The sequence below is a fragment of the Amblyomma mixtum genome, chromosome 3 (genome assembly GCF_055824585.1).
Source record: "Amblyomma mixtum isolate Tamu chromosome 3, ASM5582458v1, whole genome shotgun sequence".
NCBI classification, from domain to species: domain Eukaryota; kingdom Metazoa; phylum Arthropoda; class Arachnida; order Ixodida; family Ixodidae; genus Amblyomma; species Amblyomma mixtum.
Window position 1 is genome coordinate 240,691,956 of NC_143014.1, and position 23,103 is coordinate 240,715,058.

At 45.7% G+C, this 23,103-nt stretch overlaps 1 protein-coding gene and 1 long non-coding RNA gene across 10 annotated transcripts in view; one reads left to right on the top strand and one right to left on the bottom strand.

Moving 5' to 3' along the window:
* Nucleotides 1-23,103, top strand: part of LOC149354150 (uncharacterized) — a 110,420-nt gene that overhangs the window by 39,365 nt on the left and 47,952 nt on the right. For both annotated transcript variants that reach the window (XM_089583089.1, XM_089583088.1), the window contains exon 2: nucleotides 14,793-14,990. In XM_089583089.1, coding sequence (XP_089439215.1) covers nucleotides 14,945-14,990 — 46 coding nt within the window. In that variant the 5' untranslated portion in view covers nucleotides 14,793-14,944. The remainder of the gene's footprint in view (nucleotides 1-14,792; nucleotides 14,991-23,103) is intronic.
* Nucleotides 575-10,485, bottom strand: LOC149354152 (uncharacterized). Of its 8 annotated transcripts, none has more exons than XR_016291186.1 (4): nucleotides 10,275-10,485; nucleotides 10,093-10,150; nucleotides 9,522-9,674; nucleotides 575-757 (listed from the first exon to the last, which is right to left on the bottom strand). It is a non-coding gene; the product is annotated as an uncharacterized LOC149354152 (long non-coding RNA). The 8 variants fall into 8 exon arrangements; XR_016291188.1 differs by having other exon boundaries at nucleotides 9,522-9,634; nucleotides 10,275-10,378; XR_016291185.1 differs by lacking the exon at nucleotides 575-757 and adding an exon at nucleotides 4,915-7,561 and having other exon boundaries at nucleotides 7,758-9,674; nucleotides 10,275-10,481.

Below are 23,103 nucleotides of genomic sequence, written 5' to 3' on the forward strand. Positions count from 1 at the left end.
TATGCTCTTTCAGAGTGCAGTTTCGGGAGATACCAATTTCACTAACTGCCAGCGAGAGCCAAGCGCTACAGAATCTGCCTCATTTGCAGTGGGTTGGAACCCCAGTAGTGCTAGGATGGTTGCCTAGCCTTTTTGAAATACCTACAAAGACCACTCAGTTAAAAGCACCCAGATTACAATATTCAGCACTATTTCCTAGCACTGTCAGTGCTGTATGAGGTGGTGGTATAGGCAGAAGCATCCCACATCAAGGGATGGTCCCTCCTATGCATTGAAAGTACATGTGCAGCGCCCACGAATATTCATTACCTGATCTACATTTTCACTGGGCTTCAGTACCCTTCTAGCAGTAGTCTCAGAGCAGCTTGTCAGTGAAATTTCTTTTCCTCATTAACTTTGTGCAGCATTTTCTGCTGCAGGGGCATAAACAGAAAGGCAATATGCGGCTCTGCAGAGGAAACAATGTGGAGGCTGGGTATGGTCTCAACCGACTGTTTTGAAACATGATTTTTCTATAGGGCCAGCCAAGTTGTTAGTAATCTATTCATATGCTTCATTAATCACTGACAAGGCATGTTGGTAGGAATACTTTATTTGGCACAGCAGTTCTGGCAGCAATGGGTATATTGTCATTCTGCTTGTAGGCCAAGGTGCAGACTTGTGAGCACGTTCTTGAGCCAGTAGCCTGGAACGATGAATAGGTGCCTTGGACCAGAGAATGCTGCGTCATGCAAGGTCAGTTGCTGCAGTCCCTCCCCTAGTGTCAGCCATATGCAGGGTTGGATGCCATGAAAAGAGAAAACAAAAGTGGGCAAGCTCAGAAAAGTAAAATGCAACTAATTAACCACTAAGAGAAACCCACAAACAAATGCACAAAAAAAATGGAATGCATGCAAGAGAGAAAAAGATAAGGACATCTCCCAATTGTGTTCAGGAAAGTAAAAAGAGCGCTAAATTCTACACAAACCACACAGAAAGATGGACAGGACGGGCGCTGCTGTCTTTCTGTGTGGTTTGTGTACAATTTAGCGCTGTTTTTAATTTCCTGAACACAATGTCACACCAACTAGCCCAGCAAAAGGTACTGTTAAACATCTGCCAACAGACTATCGCAACAGCCTACACACTCCTTAGTGGCCTTGTGCATGGACATTTGAAAGATCTTTAAAAAAGGATAAAAGCAACATTGTTGAAGATGTGCTGGAAGAACCACACACAAAAAGAAGTGTGCACAAAGCTCAAGAGAGAATGAAAATAGTCAAGACAAACAACAAAAGGGTTTCACTGGGTCAGACCAGTACTAATTAAGAGAATCAAATTATCAGGTTTCAAATCTTGGCAGTTAAGCTTCGCCAGTCCACAACACTGCCGCATTTCCTTTTGCGGCTTCCGACGCTGGCACACAGGAGGTCAAAAGCTCCATATGCTAAACCCAAAACCTTAAAATGGGGGGGGGGGGGACACACACCAAATTTTTGGTTGGCGTCTTTGTTTCAAATATTGCATTGCCCCAGGGCACATATACATGACACATGCTGCACGATTCATATATGCACTATAAATAATTTATTACCGTGTTACTTATACTGAGCGGTTTCGCTTTCTGAGCGCCGGGGTGTGTTATGACGTCACTCCCAAGGAAGAGCAGCAACCCTGGTCACGCGGGCCCCAAAAGTAGACAAAGGGACTGCGGCGTCGTCTGCTCTCGTACACATGCTGTGCATAGCAGGGCATTTTGAATTGCCGGCCGGTACTATGACATGCTTAGCAAAGCCAAGCGGGTGAGGGGCAACGTCGAGTTCTGAAACCAAGCAGCTCACTTGGGACGATCTCAAGTCGGAATAGGCGATTTCAGCGTTGTATTTAGCTTTGGAACACTCAGCCCATTCCAAAAGGATAAAAGGGTGCAACAATTTCTGGGAGTCTTTTTGGTGATCTCACGAGTATATTGTGAATTCATAAGCAGATAAAATTTGTTTTGTACAATGTATTTTTAAAATAAATATTTGCTTTCCTTGTGCTTTGCTGCATATGAAATTAGAGCTAGTTCTCAGCAATGTTGCTGTTCCCGTTGCAGCTTGGATAAGCCTTTGTGATCTAGATGCCAACTGAAAGCAGCATCTGCTTGCATTCGATGAAATGCTCACAGTGCAGTGCATTGCTGCTATCCACATTGCACATAAAATAAGAATCTAATCCCACTCAAACAAATATCTTTTTGCGTGCTTTACATAGTCGAGTTTCCTTGCGGTGTGGACAGAATAACAAAAATCTGCAGACAAAAAGACTAAAATGTAGCCGTTAAATGCATTCCCGAGTTAAATATGCTATCTAGGCGAGCTGAAGCATTCAACAAAGAAAATTAAAACTGGGCGTCCAGCAAGCTACTAATTTTGAATTCCCGACGGCCGAAGCGAGAAACATAGTGGCGATAATAATGGACAGTATACATGATCAATTCACAGAAAAAAATTAATGAAGCCGCAAAAGCTGCATTGCAAGAGATTTGCTTCCCCTGTTTGAGAAAGCTCCTTTTACGAAGTCCATCTCTTTATTATAGGTGGCTACCCTTTCCTTTACTCTTCCCAGCATTTGATGTTCTCTACGAAGTGCGTGTCAACATCAGTTTTCATTTTGAAGCAGACAATAGTAATAAAATTCACAGCAAATACAACTGAATATTCTAGAGTAGTTCAGATATCAATACAGATAGTTAAAATTACAATACAAACATGTTTCCTCAAAATGCAGCAATAAAACTGACTATTCCACACCAATATTTTACTTCTCATAATTTCTCACATCCTAAATCCTAATGCTTACCGAGCATTTCAATGAATGAGGGGAAATCATGCAGAATGGTACAATTTGCCTGAAGCATAACTGTGAGCAGGGAAAAACATGACAGCCTGAATTTGTAAGCTCAAGTGGAGATGCTCCTCTTGCCACAGTTCGCACTGAAAAGGCGTATGACGTGATGTGGCACACTGCTGAGAAACAAAAGATTACACAAAAAATCAATGAACAGCAGCTTAAGCTACAACGTGAGTGAGAGCTTTAACTAGACTGTCTTCCACGCTGCCTCGTGACACCTAGGGACAGCTCCAACCGTGGAATGCTGTCCCGGATGCATCATTCTTGACGGGACATGGCCCGCTTAACTCTTGTGTATGGGTTTAACCACACTGGAATCCCTAGCCATAACGGGCCCACAAATGCTGGCACATTTCAATTCAAAATCTGTGCAGCAATTTCGGCAGCTGTTTTCCTTCTCACCAGACGAAAAGTGCCTCAGTGATCTGGGCTCTTAGATTTGGAAGTTTCTTAAAATTATGCTCACAAGTTCCTGCTCTCTTTTAATGGTTCATAAGAGTGGTGGTCATATGTGCTTTTACAGAAGAAACAAAGAGCACCACTTTGAGAAAATGCTGGAAAATTATCTAAACAAAACACTCCGCATGCTTTCAGGGGATTCATAAACTGCTCATTGTACTGCCAGAGATTATTTCAGGCTTTCAAAGGATGGTTTTTCTATCAGTGAAAAGTACTGCCGTTTCCTGCCTTTCCAATGAAGGCGCCCTATGCTCACACTGGCATCCCTTTCGACAGCAGCAATGCCATGGGAGAAGCACCAAGAGATTTCCATAAAAAATATCAGCTTCCTATGACCTTATCACAGCTCGAACCACAGAGAAACTAGCCTGTTTGTTTCTGCAATGGCCTACAAGATTGACGAGGCCTGAGAGCAAGATTTTCAGTTTGATTTTGATGCCACGCTAGGGTGGCGTGGCTCCTCGCATGAGTACACTGAAAGTGCATGAATTCTTTACATTGCTATGACTACGGCTTATTCCACAGAAAATACTTTTGAATGCAGCTATGTCTATCCATATGCACTAGCCCAAATTAACTGTCGAGTCCGGGAACCTGTACAGAATGAACCAGTATATACAATGCTCACATCATGGACGACAAAAAAAAGACACCCAAAACAGACAGGCTGCCATGCCTCATACATGTTAGAAGCAAAATGTGAACAGACCGTGTGCTGGGCACTCGCAGTACCGTTGAAACTTGTGGCACACCACTGCGTTAATTTCAGTCAGTCCTTTTTTCCAACTTGGCCACTTTCTTGACCGTATCCCTCACAATTCACTCATTTTTCCAGGTAAAGAAAATTCCCCTGATGATTCAAGGTTGCTAAACACCCTGTAAAGCCATCACAGCCCTTCAGAGAAATATAGTAGAACCTTGCTATTCTGTTCTTGGTTCGTGTAATGTGCCGTATAACAAACCCAAAAATTATGCGTGTTACGCTATTTTTCTTCACAATATAAATCCTTGATAACTTTGTGGAACGATTCCCTGGTGTACATGTCCATAATTTTGTCAAATTCTGACGGCATGGTGCATTCAGAGACCAAGAGGAAATGCCAGCCAAGCTAGTCATTTTTCGATACTTTGCCCAAATGCACCTGAGCACTGCGGAGAAGGCCATGAAAAAAGCAAGGAGACAAAGCATCTTAAGAGCAGCGGCGGCTCCTCCACACTACACAAATGCATTGAGACAAAGTATCTCAAAACGCCAAGGAATAGTTGATGGACTGGATGTGCCATGAAGCTCCAGCCCCATGAAAAACGAAAATATGGAAAGAACATGCAAGCGCTAGAAAAGGAGCTTTCCAAAATTTGTGCCAGCACACACACAAAAAGTTTTAATGAAGTGAAAGTGCCAGGGATTAGGAAATAGTGCAAAACCTGGACATGGAGACAATCGTGTGCAGACCAGCAATCAAATTTTTCGAAGCTCCTAATTCAAGCTTCTTTCTTCCTCCATTCTTTCTTTCTTCCTCCAAGGGCCATGCCGCAGCTGACTGCGCTGGTGAGCTTTTTTGTGGCTATACCTGCGAAGCTGGTATAGTCGGAGCTGTGCACGAAGTACCTCGCAAATACGTGCCAGGTTAGTGCCAAGTGAGAGGGCATTTTCTGTGGCTGGAGGAGTCGTTTCAGCTAGAAGGGAACTACTTTTGCCAGACCATGTGGTGCAGCTGGTTTTCCTTCACGACAACCTTTTACGTCATCCCAGCAACGCGCTTTTGTACTGATGGCAAGCTAGCCTTAATCAATGCTGTGTACTAGCCATCTTCTCTGATATTTCCACTCTTCTAAGAATTTTGTTCGAGACTTTGATAGTTTTTGTGCACCCACACACACCTTTTGTGTTCATTTCATCATCGATAGCTGAACTGTGATGTTCTTGGGTGCCCAAATAAATGTTTTGTAGTGATTAAATGCGTCTGTCCTTGATTATTCGATATTCGATTCGATATTCGGAACTAAGTATTCATATTCGATTCGTATTCGAAAAATTTGATATTCGCACACCCCTAATAATAAGACATGTTGCTGACATGCCTAGCCTACTTGCAGCTGCTTGACGCATCTGGAAAGAGAACTCTCTTCCCTCCCATTGTAAGGAAAGGGGGGGTGCCAGCCTGTCCCCACCACACCCGAGGCTCGTCACTAACCTGTTTGCAGGTGCTGGTGCACGAGCAGCCACGACCCTAGCCATGCAGATGTGCCACTGCTATAGCTACTGCTTATCGCTGTCACATGACTCAGCCTCTCTGCAGCAGATTTCAGTTTTCCTCCATGTGCCGCACCTACCACTGCTGCGTTGCCGGCTGATCTGCGCCACTGTGCAGCTGTGGTCCAGCCCCTTCTCATTGCGTTCTCATATTACCAACGCTGTCATGGATAGCGTGCTTCCCAAATGAAATAAGCTGCAGTGTGTCACATTGGGGCGAAGCTCTCAGTATTGACAGCCACGCTGCCTGTGAAGGGCTCTTTGCAGATGTTCTGCAGCAGGATGGCAGTGTCATCATCCCCATCAGCCTGACTACGCCCACTGCAGGGCAAAGGCCTCTCCCCCCATGTCTCTCCAATTAACCCTGTCCTTCGCCAGCTGTGGCCGCCGTATCCCGGCAAACTGCTTAATCTCATCCACCCACGTACCTTTCTGCTGCCCCCTGCTATGCTAGCCTTCTTTAAGGACCCTTAAGGACCAGCGGTTATTTTGCCTTCGGATTGCATACCCTGCTCAAGCCGCATTCGAGGCTGAACGGTAGCTATGCAGTTAAAAGGTTTCATGTGCACATTTTAAAAAATTGATCAGGAATCATTATTTACCAGGTAAGTGGATATATTCAGGCCGCTTTCAGTTTGGGCATATTGCCGCTTTGCACATAGTTTTTTCTGCAGTGCTACGAGGTACGCCTTAAAGGGGCACCGCGATGATTTCCTCCGTACCACTTAATATCATTAAATAGATTCATCATGCTTTCCAGAGACCAGAGCAAAAAGAATTATTGAAATCGGAGCATGCAAACGAAAGTTATTCCACTCTGAAAATTCGAAATGAAAAGCTCAGACGAAAACGCATTTCACTCGCCCATTTCACTCACCCAGTACCGAGATTGGGCGCTACCAATCAGAACTGCGCCTAGCGCACACGCAGCGGAAGCGTGCATGCAGTTGTTGCTTTGCCGGGGCTGTAGACAGCCGCGCATTTTGACGGCGTCTGCCCCACGTGTACGCGACGCCGTAGTCAAGGCAGGGGCGACTAACAACAAAGGAAGCTCCCCGAAGTTACTTTTTTAGTCGGACTGGAAGGCTGTCAGCAGTAGCTCCCCTCCCCCCCAAACTAGACTCCCGTCTCCTGTCAAGCCTTTCTCTTCACAATTTTGGGCAAGGTGTGTCGACTGGCTTTTTTTTTTCGCTGCCGTCTTGGTATCGTCACGGCCGGTTTCGACGCGCGCGCTTTCTGGTTTGAGCCAACGTTTTTTGAACAGCGCTGCCCGCCACGAAGGTTTGAAGCGGAATGGAAAGTGTCGCCCCTAGCTTTATTCTTGTTAGTTTTCGTTCGCTTTCCTTGCTTCTTTCCAGTTTTTGTGGCATGCGAAAAGCTTTCAGTACTCAGAGACATAACATTTCGGATCCATTTCGCAAGTATAAAGGAACAATATGCAAACTGGACGCCCAACCAATGAGAAAGGCAGCGCCCAATCTGGATGCCAGCTCATTTCCGCTGCCGCAAATGGCCGCCGCGTTGCGCCACCATCGGCTCGAAACAAGCATTTCTAGCGAAGATTAAAATATTAATTACTATGATTTCGGTGATCTCATTGCGCGTTCAGGACTCACAATGTCCCTTACTCTGCATACAAAGAATAAAGACCCCATGCTTTATCTACGTCGCAGGGTACCTTTAATGAGGTTTCACTGTACTTATGAGTAGTAAGGTTGCTGAATTTGATGCGTCTCAACGTGAAATCTGAACTGACTGATACACCTCCTGCAGTGAGGCCCATGACCCAAGTGTAAAAGTGAAGTTCTGATCTACTGCTATGCGATGCATTCAGAACAGGTGCTGCCCTTGATGGCCTCACAAATAACTTTGACAACAATGGCAACACAGACATCAAAGTTTGCTCTCCACCATTGGTGCCATGTTTGCTGCTGCTCTAATGTCATTTTCCACAGTGGCCCACTCACAACTCACCTCAATCCTGGTAAATACAAGGAGGGGGGGGGGGGGGGGGGGTACTGTGCACAAAAAGACATGGACAAGAAGATAACACAACAAGCGCAGTATGGACAAGAAGATAACACAACAATGTTCTTGTCCATGTCTTTTTGTGTGCAGTACCCCCCCCTTGTATTTACCGTGATTGACCAACTAGCCCAACAACGTACACCTCAATCCTGACCGCGGTGCCAAACCAGCAAACAACCTATAAGTGGTACTGTGCGGATGGATCTTATGGCCATGCCACTGCTCTAATTACATCACACCACTCTCTCTCAGTCCCTTGGCGACATTCCGAGCAAAGGTGGGGGAAGGAGGAAGTTGGAGCACCACAAAAGGCAAATGTACAACAGGGACACAGTGCAGTGGCCTCGCTCAAAGCTCTTGCCCAGAGCTCAAACAGCACAGGCATTTCTGGCTGAGCTTACAACTTTTGTCACACCCAAGTTGACAACTCAACAGCCACACACACCGCAACAATCACACACGCCAACAGTGCAAGGTCTGGCGATATGATGTTAAGCCATCTGTGCTTTAACCAACCCGAAATTCTTACCCCTCAGTCCAGTAGATGACCTCGGTTCTCTCCGGCGATACACCCAGCCATTACTGTTCACAGCTATGGTAAATTATTTCGACCTCTCAGATTCCCTCACCAAGAGGCATGGGGTCAATTGATTACTGTTTGGTTCTTCGGACCAAGAGGCATTAAGGAATAACTACAATTTCTGGGTAAACACTCCCTGAAGGGGCCACAGAAAATCCTCCACCAAAGCTGCAAATTATACTGTTTGAACAGAAATTACTTTTTGTTGTTTATTTATCAGTTTATCTGTACCTCAACGGGCCGAAGGCAGCATTATATAAGGGGTGGGCTGACATGTAACCTCCTGCCACAGAATTTTTCACAAAAAGCAAACTGAAGAGCTAAACTGCCCACCCCCATCCTTGAGGCTTTTTTTCCTCTCATAATTCCTGCTGCACTGGAAGCCCTACGTTGGTGCTTGAACCTGAATGCCACACACCCATAGGTGCGCCGCACACATCTTTTATCAGCATAGCGCCACGTAAGATCATGACAATGCCGCATTTGAGGTGAAGAGGTGCAAGTGCACAAAACAGTAGGAACGAAACGAAAACACTAATGCTGTGTGAGTCATCCCTGAGCTCCATCTTTTGGCTGCCTCAAAAAGTGAAACTACAACAAATATCGACTTTTAACTTGTGGGGGAAAAAAAAGAGACAAACATAGAAGGAACAACATAAACAACGCCTCGTCCTTGTCTTTCCATGTGTGCTTCAAATATGGGAACTACTCCCTTGTTCAGCTACCTGTCCTACCTACATTCGCCTATGGCTTTTCGCCTCTGCTTGTCTCTAGGGGCACAAACGTTCCCGGTTTCACAGCAGGAGGCCCACTTTCAAAAATTATAATTTGCTAGATCCATAACAGCCGAGTTGCTTTGTTCACTATACGGGCAGGCTTTGTTCACCTGGGGTCTGCAGGTGAAAGCCATATTAAGAGTTAATGTTCCCACGTTTTCTTTGTTTTTTCTTTCTACTTGACAGCCAGGGCAAAAAACTGCCACTCACCCGTGCAAAGCAAATGGCCACATAATCATCATAACCACAATGCCCTGTCACACACTGCAACAGTGCCTTGTGAGCTTTATGCACCTCACAAGCTTCTAAAATATCAAAGGACATCAAGCACTTTGTCCACAATGTTCCCCTTCTTAAGGCCTCTTTGCAGTATCACCTGTAATAAGCTCTTAAGCTTAGAGGCCTTAAAAGAAAGCTTGCTTTTCCAGTTGCCTCATGCGCTCCATGCTAGTTAGCTACGTGGGTCCAAGCACCTTCCCCGTGTAATACCGAAGCTCAGTGCAGGTGGCACAGCACTAGTTTTAAAATTCACAGGAGGTGGAGAGCTCACCTAGTGGCGCCTTAAAGCCTTTGCTGCTTCCGCATTCTATCGTCCCATTTTGTTCAGCCTCTGCGCCAGCAAGAGAACGCCGGACTCGATGCAGGAATCGGGAAGGTCCGTGCCTACAAGTAAAATGCATTTCGGTTTTTCAAGTGCCGTTTTCTGAAATGAAAATAAATTTAAAAGAACATGTTTACGCGCTGCAGACACCAAAGCGTAATCGCTTATCTCGCCGCAATTAGTGCCCCTGTTTCGGAAAGCGGCTCGTATGGATAAACAGCAACACAACTGTAAAATGAACCATTAAATCAGTAACCTAAACACTTTCCTATTAGCGGGGGCACAAAAAAATCGGACCGCGCACAAAACTCATCGCATAAACGGTTAGTTCAACCGGGCTACTGTCAAAAGTTTCCCGCCTTTTTTTCGGGCGCACGCTAACCATGCGTGTTTTACATGACCAAAAGTTACGTTGGGCCGGGCTGACAAAAGGTACAAAAACTTACTCAGCGCATATTCTCTTCTGTCGAACTGCACTGAGCTTTTCAGCAGAACTCAGGATAAAACAGACGAGTCTCACCTTTAGGGCCTTTGTGTCCACTGCCGAGCAAGCGGGCTCAGTGCTAGTCCTGGGTGATCTGCAAACACAAAATATTCGGGCGCAAGGAAGTTCAAAATGAAATGCCGAATGCCATATAACGGGCAATCACTCAATACATACAATACATACCAAAAAACAGGAAGAACAGAGAAATTGCTCACGGGCAAAACGAGCGCGCGTACCTCCCACCGTCCGGCCATTCTACCGCAAGCAATGCTCGGCTCGCTCGGCTGTAGCTCGGCTCAAACATGACAAAAACAACAAAAAAAAATGGCCGGACGTGGCGTCATTTTTTAAACCGGATGCGACGTCACGGGTGGAAATAACGCTTGCGTTATTTCGACCGGGTCGCAGGAGACACTTCCTCCAAATAGACAGGCACGTGACCTGAAGAGGGAGAAGGGAGAAACTACAACCCATCGCCAGCCATCGCTTCCAAAGCTTGCTTAGAGGAATTACAGAGGAGGTTTTCCTTCCTCCATGCTTCGTGCCTTTCTTTCGTTCCGCCGGACCCCGCGCTTCCCCTCTTTTCCTTTTCTCCGCTGACTAAAAGAACGTCTGCGTTCCCAGTAGTGTCCCAAGGTCAAGCTGCCCGCGTGCGGGGCAACAACCTTTGGTCTTTGCAATGTGCTGGTAGTTTATTATTTTTGCATGCGCCTCTCTGCCCTTGTGGCACGTATTTTTCCGCGCTTTCGGCGTGCGCACAACTCTTCGTTTATCGGAGACAACGAGCGCGGCGAGACTCGTCTTGTCAGTGCTTGCTTTTTTGAAGCTTGAAGCTTTTTACGCAGCCAGCTATTACGCAGTATGAATTACGCAGATGCTGCCGTAAATGTGTGGCGTATGCAACAGAATAGTTTTCAGAGCAGCTGCAGCTTAAAGTTACGAGCATCATTCGGAAGTTCTCGTTCTACCGCGTACAGGAGCTACTGCGAAATATATATCAATAAACTGCCCTTCCTGTACTTCTAAAACCGATGTAAATGCTGCAGCATTATTGATTCAATGTCATTCTGTCGTAGGCTACAACAACAACAACAATGTCAGGTACAGTAACAGTTTTAAATACTGATATTGCCGCGTGATATTGCTGCGAGAAATTTCAACTTTCTTTTGTGGGGCCGCACGTGTGAGGAGAATCCGAAGAAAGCAAAAAAAAGACCGCTCTGTTCAAAAATAGTTTAACTCAATCGAAATAGATACAGCTGTAGAGATATGGATTTAATAAAGCCGCATCGAGTGATCAGAAGCGTCAGGCAAACAAAGGGGATTCACAACATTTGAACATTTGAGGAAGATGGCGCAGAAGAGGGCTTCAAACGACAGTCGACCACTGCTGATGCAGCAGTTCTCACCTCTCATCGTTCCAGTGTTCGCGAAGTTCTCAAAATATTTTCAAAATGGGTCAACAGAGCAGAAATGGAACACTGCCAGCGCTATGCCAGCAAGCATCCGTTAAGACGCTTCAACCGACTGGTTATTCGGGCGATTCCGTCTATTTACGCGCTTTCATTTTATTCTATATAGGCAGTTGCCACCGCTGAATTTATGCTTTTGTTAAAGATTGGTTCGTCAGTGCGATACAATGTGTCCTTTAGCTCAGTTTTATTTGTGCATACAAGACAAAAGTCTCAGTCATCCGAAGCAACTTACGATGATGAAGGAAAACCTGCCGGTTTATACGCCCTAGTTTCATTTATTTTCGAGCTTGGGTCTTCGGGCTGCGTCTATCTAGTGCGATGTACTGTTTAGTGCTTATCATTAGCCTCTAAAAGAAAGAGTTATTTCCTGACGCATGAACCATTCCATAAGAATTCACAATGCACTGCCGCAATATAAGCGCCTTGATTACTGTTTCCTCTGGCTCCCGGTTTGTTGCGGAATTCGATGCTTCCATAGCGCTACAGTTCGAAAAAAAAAAAATGGAGGCAGTCGACTTCATTTCTGACTATCAGTACTATTTGACTGCATTAAAGCTGCGCGGAACAACCTAAAAGCTAACAGTTACGTACACGTACACTGAGTTTAAGCTAATTTCTGCTCTTGTAGGCGTGCAGCACAATTTCATACGCAAGAGAAGTTCGAATAGACTTAAATCGCTTTGGTCGCCTCGCTCCCTGTTTATCAATTTAAAATAAGCTGAAATTGAATTGCTTCTATGTGAAACACTTGTATGCGCCAAAACATGATCAGGAAATGCAGCTATCTCGAAAACTGATTACTATGGGCTTCGCTATCTTGTGGCGAGAGAAAGGATCCGTGCACTTGTTGGAAAGGAAACGTAGAAATGTCTTTTACGCTGCGTTGAGGAGTTTCAGAGCAGATGTACAGGGTCCGTCAAAAGTTCCAAGGCCACAGGGTTTGCTTTTCAGCAGCATAGTCGGGCTGTTGAGATACCCTCGAAGCTCAACATATCTGTAGAGAATAGAAGAAGGATCGTTCTACCACCTTAGAACCTCGATAGCTCTATCGGAATCTTAAGTGCCAGGATATACCGATGAAAAGCGGACCATGTGGCCTGGGAACTTTTGACGGACCCTGTACAAATGCTGGTGATCTCATAGTAGACCAGCAAAAGTGCGACTCTGAGGCCTGGCTCGTGTCTTGGTAAAAGTGCTCTAAACAAAAAAGTACCTATATATATGGAATGGTCAGGCCACGTTCACAACTCAGTTCAGATGCAGAATTATTCCTTCCCTAGTTTCTTTCATTTTGGTTTTTCAGCGTTGTCAGTATTAGTGGTGAAGATCACGCGGTTATCAGCGAGTAGGGCTCTTTTTTGTTGTTGAAATGGAGCAGAAATATGAGAGTGCAATTTATTCGGGATTTGCGTGACATTGCATCTTCAGCTAACATAAAATTACTGCGTCAACAATCTCGCTCGTTCGTCTGATTTTGATTTATTAACTTGTATGCATGTTAACCTGAACCCTTTCTGTTATTCGTCTGTTATTTGCTCAGGAACATGTGCCACAACGAGGGGTTATTCGAAAAGTGGTGCACGTTATTCGAAATTGTACGGAGGGAATTAACCGCCCTGGTATTTATCGTACGCTATTAGAAAATGAAGAACAGCGCTGACTAATAGAGCTTACGTTGGCTGTGAAGCAAAACTGTTCCTTTTAAAGCTTTTATTACCGCTTTAATAAAAGCGTAACCACAAGCCGAAATTATAAGCGCAATAATTTTTATGCCTCTGGTGTGTTGAAGCGCTAAACTGTTGATTTCGTTCAGAGCTGCGATTGGTCAGAGGAGTAACACAGCACCGATCATGCCGTCTGTCTTTGCTGACTTACTTCTTTTTAAAATGATATCCAATCATGAGTATGAAAGCACATGCACCGAATATTAGTGATTATTTTAGGTCGTTAGCAACCAAGAGCATGTTTGCATGCGTGATGGTTGTCGTGGCTGATCGCGGCCAATGCACCTTTTTTCAGTAACGTTCTGTGCATCCGCCAAGCCGCCTCCAGGCGGAGATGGGCAGAAGATCGCTGTACGTGTTCTTCCAAGAAATAGCTTCTGGTCCCTTGAAGAAGCTAGGAGGCGCGGTCAGTGTCGCCAGCGCGGGTGAAAGGATCAATGCAGTGGGGGAGCGTGAGCCAGCGTAGCTTTTAACTATTGTCCTCAAAATAACCCCGCCACCCCGCTTTCGGGAGAGGGCCATCTTCGAGAGGGAGGGGAGGCGGTGAGGGCTGCATACTTTGCTGTACAGCGTCTTCGCTCAGAGGGAACACAGCTGGTTTGAAGAGTAAAAAAGGGGGTATGTTTTCTGAAAGAGACTAACGGCCTCCACCACCTCCACACGGGTGTAACGATGCACTCTGCAAAGTGCATCGTTAGTCCATGCGCCTTCAGATAGCATAAGTCGTGAAGATGCACCCTTCTTACACCCTTTTTTCTTAGAGTGTAGTCATTCAAGTCCTTCAGCGTCAGTGCATTGAAGGACTACGCTCATACAGTAAGCGGACAGGCCTACAACCCAGAAAACCTGGAGCTCCCCAAAGACGTTGCCGAAGTACTGTACCTTGGTTCGAAATTCGCTGTTCAGCCGAAGAAATCAGCACCCGAGCTCCTGTCACTTGTGAGACAATTTTCAAAAGTCCCGGAAAACGAAAAGCAGCGTTGCATATCTGAAGGTGTCGACGTATTGACCAAATGCAAGCTTTGTCAGCGCTGTGTCGGTCCTCTTCAATCTACGTCCTCGTCCCTCGCAACGTTTCATCGAACATGACCAACCAAATAGCTCGCAGCTCAACACTTGTGTGTAATCTGTTTTCTTTTGGTAAGCTGGGGTATCTTTGCAAGCTTTACCCTGTTCGAGGATAAATATGCAAAGGCTACACAGTGCCGTTTTTGTATTGGCGCCGAGTTAGAAAAGGTGCAGTCGAACGAATTTGTTCAGGCAGGTGAACGATGGGGGTCTGAGGTTAGCGCCCCCTTTTTGCACGGCAGCTAGTTAACCGCTTTCTGTTTTACTGTGAAAGCATACCTACTAGGCAGTAAAATCAGTGCTTCTTTCTATGCCCGTAATAGCATAGCTATCCTAACATAGCAACCCGCCATAAAGATAAACGAATACTTTGTCGTCATCTACCCGCCAGCAGTGAAACACTGGCGCAACGCAAAACAGGTGCGGTCACAATGGAACTTCTCTTATCGCCGCCCTCACTGCGCAGCTCCAGGAGGGCGTTATCGGAGATCACGGGCACCGCCCGCCTCCGGGGCGCTGCAGCACTCGAGCAGCTCAACCGTACGAGCCAGAACAGCGCTCATCATTCGCCGGGCAGGCAGCGCGCTACAAGGCCGACATTTCACCGGCTCATCCACGATGATTCCTGCGGTCGTATTCGTCTCACTACTCCTGTCGCAAGCAGGTGGGCATGTCATTTCCAAAACGGGCCTGCTCCACTCTCAGTGGAGCCAGGTCTTTTTTTATTCCGCAGTACTACGCGTGTAGAAAAGGTGTTATTTCTGCCTCTGGCTCCTTAATCACTGAGGTTAGCAGGTGGTCATGTATACGCTCGTTGCCGCCACCTACAAAAACCATTTATTGCAAGGTATGCCTTTTTTAACAGCGTTTCAAAACTTACGCGAAAAAGTGCGTGTCTGTTTATGGAAGCTTTAAATCTTGGGGTTTCTTGAGGGGACCAATAAGCACAGAACCAATCAGGCCTGCTAGTAGGCGGTTTTACTGTCGAGCCACAGTGATGCTCAGTGATTTTGTACAGAAGAAAATAAAGCAGGTGTCACGAAGACTGGGGAAGGGCGTGGCTGGTTGATATATGAACGCGACATTTACGAGAGTCATCAACTCATTTATTAGTGCTTAATGTCGAGTGGGCCGACGGCTGAAGGTGTGGCTGGCGATGTGCAGTTTCAAGCTGATTGACGCATATCTACGACATCAGCATGTACCGTCTCATTCTCAACATAACCGCCAGGGCAGATGCATTCTGTAAGGCTCATGTTATCAGAACGCCGCTAAAAACGTACTTTGTTCGAGAGGAGCTGGGAAAGATAGGGAGGTTATTGGTCTCGTATCCTCCGCTGCTTGTAAGGCACCGTGCATGGTGCACTGTCTCGCAAAAACTTTTGCAAGACACAACAAAACCCGAGCGATGAGCCTCCCAGAGAAGAAACGACATTCCTCTTTTATCTCTGGGAGGCACACAACCGGCGACAGAATTTTATGTCGTACGTCCTGCCTGTCGTCAGCTCGCAACGGATCGCGATAGCGGAGTGGACAAATTATTTGAACACCTCAGTAGCGAAGCATGGCGACAAGCGAGAAGTAAATTCTAAACAGCACTCTATGCAAAGCCGGTGAGCCAGCTATAGCACGGCAGAGTTGTGGCAGTGAACGAAAGAAGTGAAAGAGTGGCGCAACACACAAACCCCACGAAAGCACGAACGGTGCTCAGAGGTACAGCTAAATGGCAGCAACTGAACGAAGCTGCGAAAGAACGCGAAAGCTGCGAGCAGGTGGCAAGATGAAGCTGAGCCGCACTTTTGCTACGTCACCAATTCACCCGTCGTTCGGGGTCATCGAGCAAATTGGAAACACTGGAATCGCTTACGTAGCTGGCGCACCGTTACATCCCCTGTAAAAGAACGCGATGACGAGGAGACCAGACTGATCGAGAGGTTTCAATGGCCACCATTCTCTTTGGACAGATAATAGACCTGTATCTCTTCTACTCTTCTCGGGGGTGAAGTCTGTCAGTTTTCGCTTACGATATGAGCAGACAACGGGCGACAAATGTACAGCCTTTGTCAAAAGCTTGGAGCCCAGGGGGTTTGCTTCTGAGCCTCACTGTGTGGTTCGTGATGCATCTCCAGCGCTCCAAATTTCCTCTGGGTAAGAAGATTTCTGGTTCTGCCTCCTTCAATGGGTAGGACTTCCCAGAATGCTTCAGGAGCCCCACTGCAAGGCTAAAGTAAACCCCCTGGTCTCTAAACTTTTGACAAAGACTGTACGCCGTAACCTCCAGAAAATCTCCCTCATACGGTTGTCGCTATACTTACTGTCTCAAAACAGAACTAAATGTTAAAGAGATTATTCTTCCTTTCTTTTAGCTGACGTTAAGCACTTCCGGACAAGCTATTAATTCTTGCTCCCATGACCATGTGCCTCATATAACTTCCATGGTTTTAAATTTATGGCGAAATGTCAGGTACAAAAGGATTAGTTTCCATTCACAATAAGCGACAAACTGATGCCTGGGCAATTAAACGTAGGCCAGAGCTGAGCATCTGTCTGTAGCAACTTAGAGCTTATGCAGCAATCGAACGCCTTCTGGACGTTCAACGGGACAAGTTTAAGCCACAAAGATGAAGCAGGCTAACATATTTTACGTTTGCCAATGTTAGCCAAGAATATTTATGGCCTTCTAAGCCCTAACGTTTTTCGAAGATGGCCGTATACTGTTCTCGAGAATGTGTCCTGTGTGGTCCTATGGTTCTAGTGAGACTGGTCTATGCGGTTCGTGCAGTAGGGGCTATCATGATATGAAGGAAAGGGGCGTGGTGCAGCTGTCCCTGCAACTGCTTTGCCTCAAAGAAGAGATAAAATCGGGGGGAATTTTTTAGATGTCACATTGTGTCACAAGTGCGTGGAGTGGTCACACTGAAAGTTGTAGGTCGGACGTTCCCCTTTTTGTGTTTTCTCATCTGTTTTACTCAAGTGTAAGAATTCCTCGCTCACACATCTGAAGTTATTCGCGAGATAGCCCCTCTGTGCAGCGGCGGCTTCCAATATTAATAATAATAATCATAATAAATTTATTTCTTCCTCCAAAACTACAGTGACAGAGGACCTGCAGAAAAAGCTGCCATGAACAGCTTGACTGCGACGCAGCGCCTGTATACAAAGCACCAGCGACAGGCAATGAAAGAAAGATATCATACGTACGACGGCTTCATGTTTCAATTAAATGGGTGAAAAGTAGCCGAATTTATACCAAACAAAACTGTAAGACCAAACCAAATGTTATCTATTGTTATGTACCCACAACGCCAAATTCATGTTCATCAAAGCATGATCACGCATGTTCATGACCAGCCATGTATCAAACAACAACACGTACACAGAAATCATGGACAAGCGCATTTTTCAACGGTAAATAGTTTATGAACGCAATTTTACATATATCGTAAGATTCCACTAAAACAACAAATACATCCGCAGATCTCCCCTCGGCAAGCTTACATTTTCTTTATGGTTTTCTATGGCAGTCTTAACTACTCGATGCGCGCGGTGGGCAAACTTTCAAAAGAGATTTTGCTACGCATTGGAACACTGGAATTGGAACATTGGAATATTTCAGTAAGAGTACCTTACAATATTCCGCAGTTGCCACACAGTTAAAACTGACTTCCAAGGATCCTGGCCCTGAGCTAACGAGCACAATGAAAAACAACAAAAAATAGGGAAAGCAGACACACTTATTGCCGTTTAAGGTTACCTAAAAATTTAGTAGTACATTATTTGTACATGCAACGCAGTTCTCGATAAGTGCAGGTAAACAAGTTGAACTGACAGACTTGTACGCGTTTAGAAGTGAGTGTGTATTGCAGGTGCTCTTTCCCGATGTTTATGCGCGCTGTTGGCACCAACCAGTTTTCGGGCTGTCTTAAAGGGTAACTCTTTCTTTTCTTTCAAATTTGCCGGATGGCGAATATGATCTATGGTATTTTTATTTATACTGTAAAATGAACGCTCAGCCGATATTGACATAAACCAATGATTTTGATTACACCAGTTTCAAGAAAAAAATACCTCTGCTGGGTGCTCCGTAGTTCGCATTCCAGCCGTAGCGAAGAAACTTTTTTTGCTAAATAGTAATTTTTTTGTAGAAAGGTGTATGCTGCAGAGCTCCATACAAGGTGACAGTAGTTGTTGTGAGAATTAAATAAGTGTGTTCTAAGGAAGTAGTTAAAGCGGTTTAAGAAGAATGTATCTGATGCAGTCAATCGTGCCAGTTACTCTAATTATTTTACGACGTGGTTCACGGGATCATCCCACGACATATTTGAATAAAATATTACACCAAGCCTTTTAAAATTATCAATCATTTCTATTTGTCTTGAGTTGAATATGATGGTATTGTGCAGGGAGTCCGATTTGTTTTTGGACGAAAATATTAATGCTTTTTGTCACATTTTCATAGTGGGTAGAACGCACATCGTGTAAGCAGGCTCTTTGACGGCCTTGCCATAGCTTGAAGGTCAACTCTACACACCAGGGGCGGATGACTCCTGGCAGTAGGGTCTAGGAGCTTAGCCCACGATGAAATGAGCCGGGTCTCCACGTCTCCGCAGTAGGCACATGGTGCAGAACGCGCAGTAGCCATGCCCAGGCATCTGTAATATCATAGTATAGGGAGCAGCTTAAGTACCTGAAGAAGAGTTATAGGCAATGGACTTTTAGTACGTGTACATTTGCTGTTTCAAATGGCTGCTTCGTCCTCATCAGCCTATAGACTTGGTATATCCTTTGACAGTGGCGTTCTTGGGATCTCGAAATGATAAGTGTCATTTTATACACGACAGCTGTTTGTGCCCAGTTTCACGAGATCACGACGTCGTCGATCCTGTCCCCAGCCAGATTCTTTATTATGAAAGGCACGGTAATTGCTTCACTCTCGCTACGTGCTCGCCTACGTGCCTAGTCTCGCCTACGTGCTGACTCCCAAGCACAGGCTTCTGCGCGGTGCCGCTCCGCCTCCTCCGTGGGTGTGCATAGTCCGCTCATCGTACTGACCCGACACGTGGCGAGCGCACTGGGGCGCTCTTGTGCTTGGTCCGCAGCACGTTTCCGAGATCTGGCCTCTTGTTTACGTGCAGCGTCCAGAGCACGGGCTTCTGCAACCGCCTTGACGACAACTTATCATACTGGCTCTTACACCTCGGAATAATTTTTTTTAATTTCAAGTACCACATATAGTGCAATGGCCTCGTGTTTCTCACCTAGAACAACAATAATTGCTGTCACTGAAATTCTAGTAACCGAAGTAGCAAAAGTAGGGTGAATTTTTTGTCATCCTGGATAGAACTCCACAGTACCTATGCATGAACAGCTAGACTCCAGACTGCCTATGCATTAAAGGAGCCCTGCGACGTCGATAAAGCATGAGGTCTTTATTCTTTGTATGCAGAGTAAGGGGCATTGTGGCTCCTGAACGCCCAAAGAGATCACCGAAATCATAGTATTTAATATTTTAATCTTCTCCAGAAATGCTCGTTTCGAGCCGATGGTGTAGCAACGCAGCGGCCATTTTCGGCAGCGGAAATAAAGTGGCATCCAGATTGCGCGCTGTCTCTCTGGTTGGTTGTGCGTCCAACTGCATATTGCTCCTTTATACTCACGATATGGATCCAAAATATTACGTCTCAAGAGTACTCGAAGCTTTTTGAATGCCACAAAAACTAGAAAGAAGCAGTGACAGCGAACGAAAACTAATATGAATAACGCTAGGGGCGACACTTTCTGTTCCGCTTCAAACCTTCGTGGGGGCGAGCGCTGTTCAAACCACACCAAGGGGGCAGCGAAAAAAAAGCCAGTCGACACACCTTGCCCAGAAATGTGAAGAGAAAGGCCAGGCAGGAGACGGGAGGCGAGTTTGATGAGGGGGGGGGGGGGGGGGGGGCAGCCGACAGCATTGCAATCGTACCAATAAAAAACATCCGGAAGCTTCTCTTGCCCCTACCCTGTCTACGGCGCCGCGTACATAAGGGGGGGAGGGGACGCCGTCACAATTCGCGGCCGTGGGCTGCCCCAACAAAGTAACAATTGCATGCAAGCTTGCTCTGCGTGTGCGCTAGACGCAGTTCTGATTGGTGGCGCCCAATCTAAGTACCGCGTTAGTGAAATGTGTTTTCGTCTGATCTTTTCATTCCGAATTTTCAAAGTGCAATAACTTTCGTTTGCGTGCTCCGATTTCAATAATTCTTTTCGCACTGGTCTCAGGAACGCATGATAAATCGATTTAATGCTATCAATCGATACCAAGGAAAACACCGCAGTGCCCCTTTAACAGAACTTATTGGCAGCCGTGCATATCACGGAAGCCGGAGCAAGGTTCAAGTTTGGAATCAGTGATTGGTGTTAATGTTGTTTTAGTTGCCAGTGACAGCAGTCTTCTGGGGCCAGCTGCGTAGTCTTGCGGCCATTCGTTGTTGAGCATTTGGCTCCGAGGAGAGCCTTCTCCAAGGAGAGGGCGCTTCTGGGGACGGCCGTCAAGCGCGCCTACCGTTCGACTATAGGTTCAATAAGCACAGTACAACGGTGGCAAGAACACGCCCATATTTCTGAGCGCCATTAATGGCAAAATATCATTATAAGCAAACGAAACACAATCGAGGATAAAGAACAGCTGGCAGGCGTTATGAGAGATGAGGTGAATCCGACTGATTACCCGTGGAAGAAGAAAGCAAAATAAAAGTGTCCGGCGCGGGCTGGGCACTTTTTTTTTTCTTTTCTTTGACCTTTGTAACATACGGTTCCCTGTGGACACCAAAATGCCCATGACTCGGTTTCCTCACCCCTACCGCGTTGCTGTCAGCTCATATGCTTCGCTCTGTTTTTCCCTTCAATGCTAACGATAGCAGAATTGAGTTTGAGCGTACTGCGTGCACGGTGTTTCACCTAAGACTTTACACAATTTTTAAAAATAGGCTTTTTGAGTTAGATGGGCGCTTTTTTCAGCATGGAATTGTCAGCAGTGTAGTACACCAGAACACAGTTAAGATGTGCTAACTAGTGGGCTAGTTAACTAGTATTGAATACTGAACTTTTTTAACTATTCCTGTTAGGATCCTTATTTACTGAGACACGTGTAGCCCAGCGTAAGTAATATCCATATCAGTTTTTAGAATTTCATAAACGCGGTTACTCTCGGCACTATGGCCCAACACAACTTGACCACATCGTGACAAAATACATCAGCTTTCGAAGAGCTTGCCGCCGAAGCAACCTCTCCAGTGCACGTAATTCGCCGAAATATCCAAAAATTGTTAGACCACAGCGCCGAGGGTAAGAGCGCTGTCGAAATTCTGAAAACTGATATGGATAGTTCTTACGCTCGGACACACGCGTCTCAATAAATAAGGATCCTAAGAGTAATCGTCAAAAAGCTCAGTATTCAATATTAGTACTAGCGCGCTAGTTTGCATGTCTTAGCTGTGTTCTGATGTACTACATCGCTGAAAATGATATGCCGAAAAAAGCGCTCTTCCAACTCAAAAAAACAACTTTTTAAAAATTGTCTAAAGCCTTAGGTGATGAGACACCCTGTATACATCGAAATTGCACAAAAGTACCTCCTAGTTGCTTCTTACGGCATCGGTGTTTGGAATTAGATGAGGTATACTTTGATTCGCCAGTACAACATAAATCTCTGTTAGGGCTGGAACGGTGCCACAAAAATATTCATGTTTTCTGGTTGCATTAATAGCTCTTGTGGTGCCTCATATAAATAATTTTTTTTTTTGCACTGCGATAGCAGTACCAGCGGCACTTGGCGAAAATGCCGACTTCATCAGTATGAAGCCTCGGCGAAGTCATTGCCACCCTTAAGCCTTCTCCCCACCCCACCCACCACTACCCTCCAGAAGTGCCAACCTCCTCCGCCCATCTTAACCATCCAGAAAAATTCTGTCGTGTGTGAGAGGCCCCAGCTTAGAGTAAAAGCCTCACTGTAATCATACAGGGCAAATCCAACTGTCTCGCATCAGGCTTCATGATCGTCCTGTCAATTACTTTTATGGTCTTACGACAGGCTAGAGACCAGGCGGAAGGTGACTATGGCATAGGTTCTAGGAAAAGTAGAGCAGAGTTATTAGTAGAGTTCGCAGATATAAATAATTTACGGATTATGAACACTTGCTTCCGCAAACGAGCAAACAGGAAGTGGACGTGGAAGAGCCCCAATGGTGAGACTAAAAATGAAATAGACTTCATACTGTGCGCTCACCCTGGCATCGTACAGGATGTGGAGGTCCTCGGAAAGGCGTGTTGTAGCGACCACAGAATGGTAAGGTCTCGTATTAGCCTAGATTTGAAGAGGGAATGGAGGAAAATGGTGAAGCGGAAGGCTATTAACAAGTTAGCATTTAGGGGGAAGGTAGAGGAATTCAGAATGTCGCTGCAGAACAGATTTTCCGCTTTAACTGAAGAAGACGACTGTAGTGGTGAAACAATGAATGATAATCTCACAGCTATCGTTACAGAGTGCGCCGCAAAAGTAGGTGGTGCGATGGTTCTACAGGATACCGGCAAGCTATCTCCGGAGACTATTAAGAAACGCCAAAGCATGAGGACGTCTAACTCCACAGACAGGATAGAACTAGCAGAGCTATCGAAGTTAATAGATAAGCGCAAGGTAGCCGACATAAGAAAGTGTAACATTGAGAAAATTGAGCGTGTTGTAAAGAACGGAGGTAGCCTAAAAGCAGTGAAGAGAAAACTGGGCATAGGTAAAAACCTGA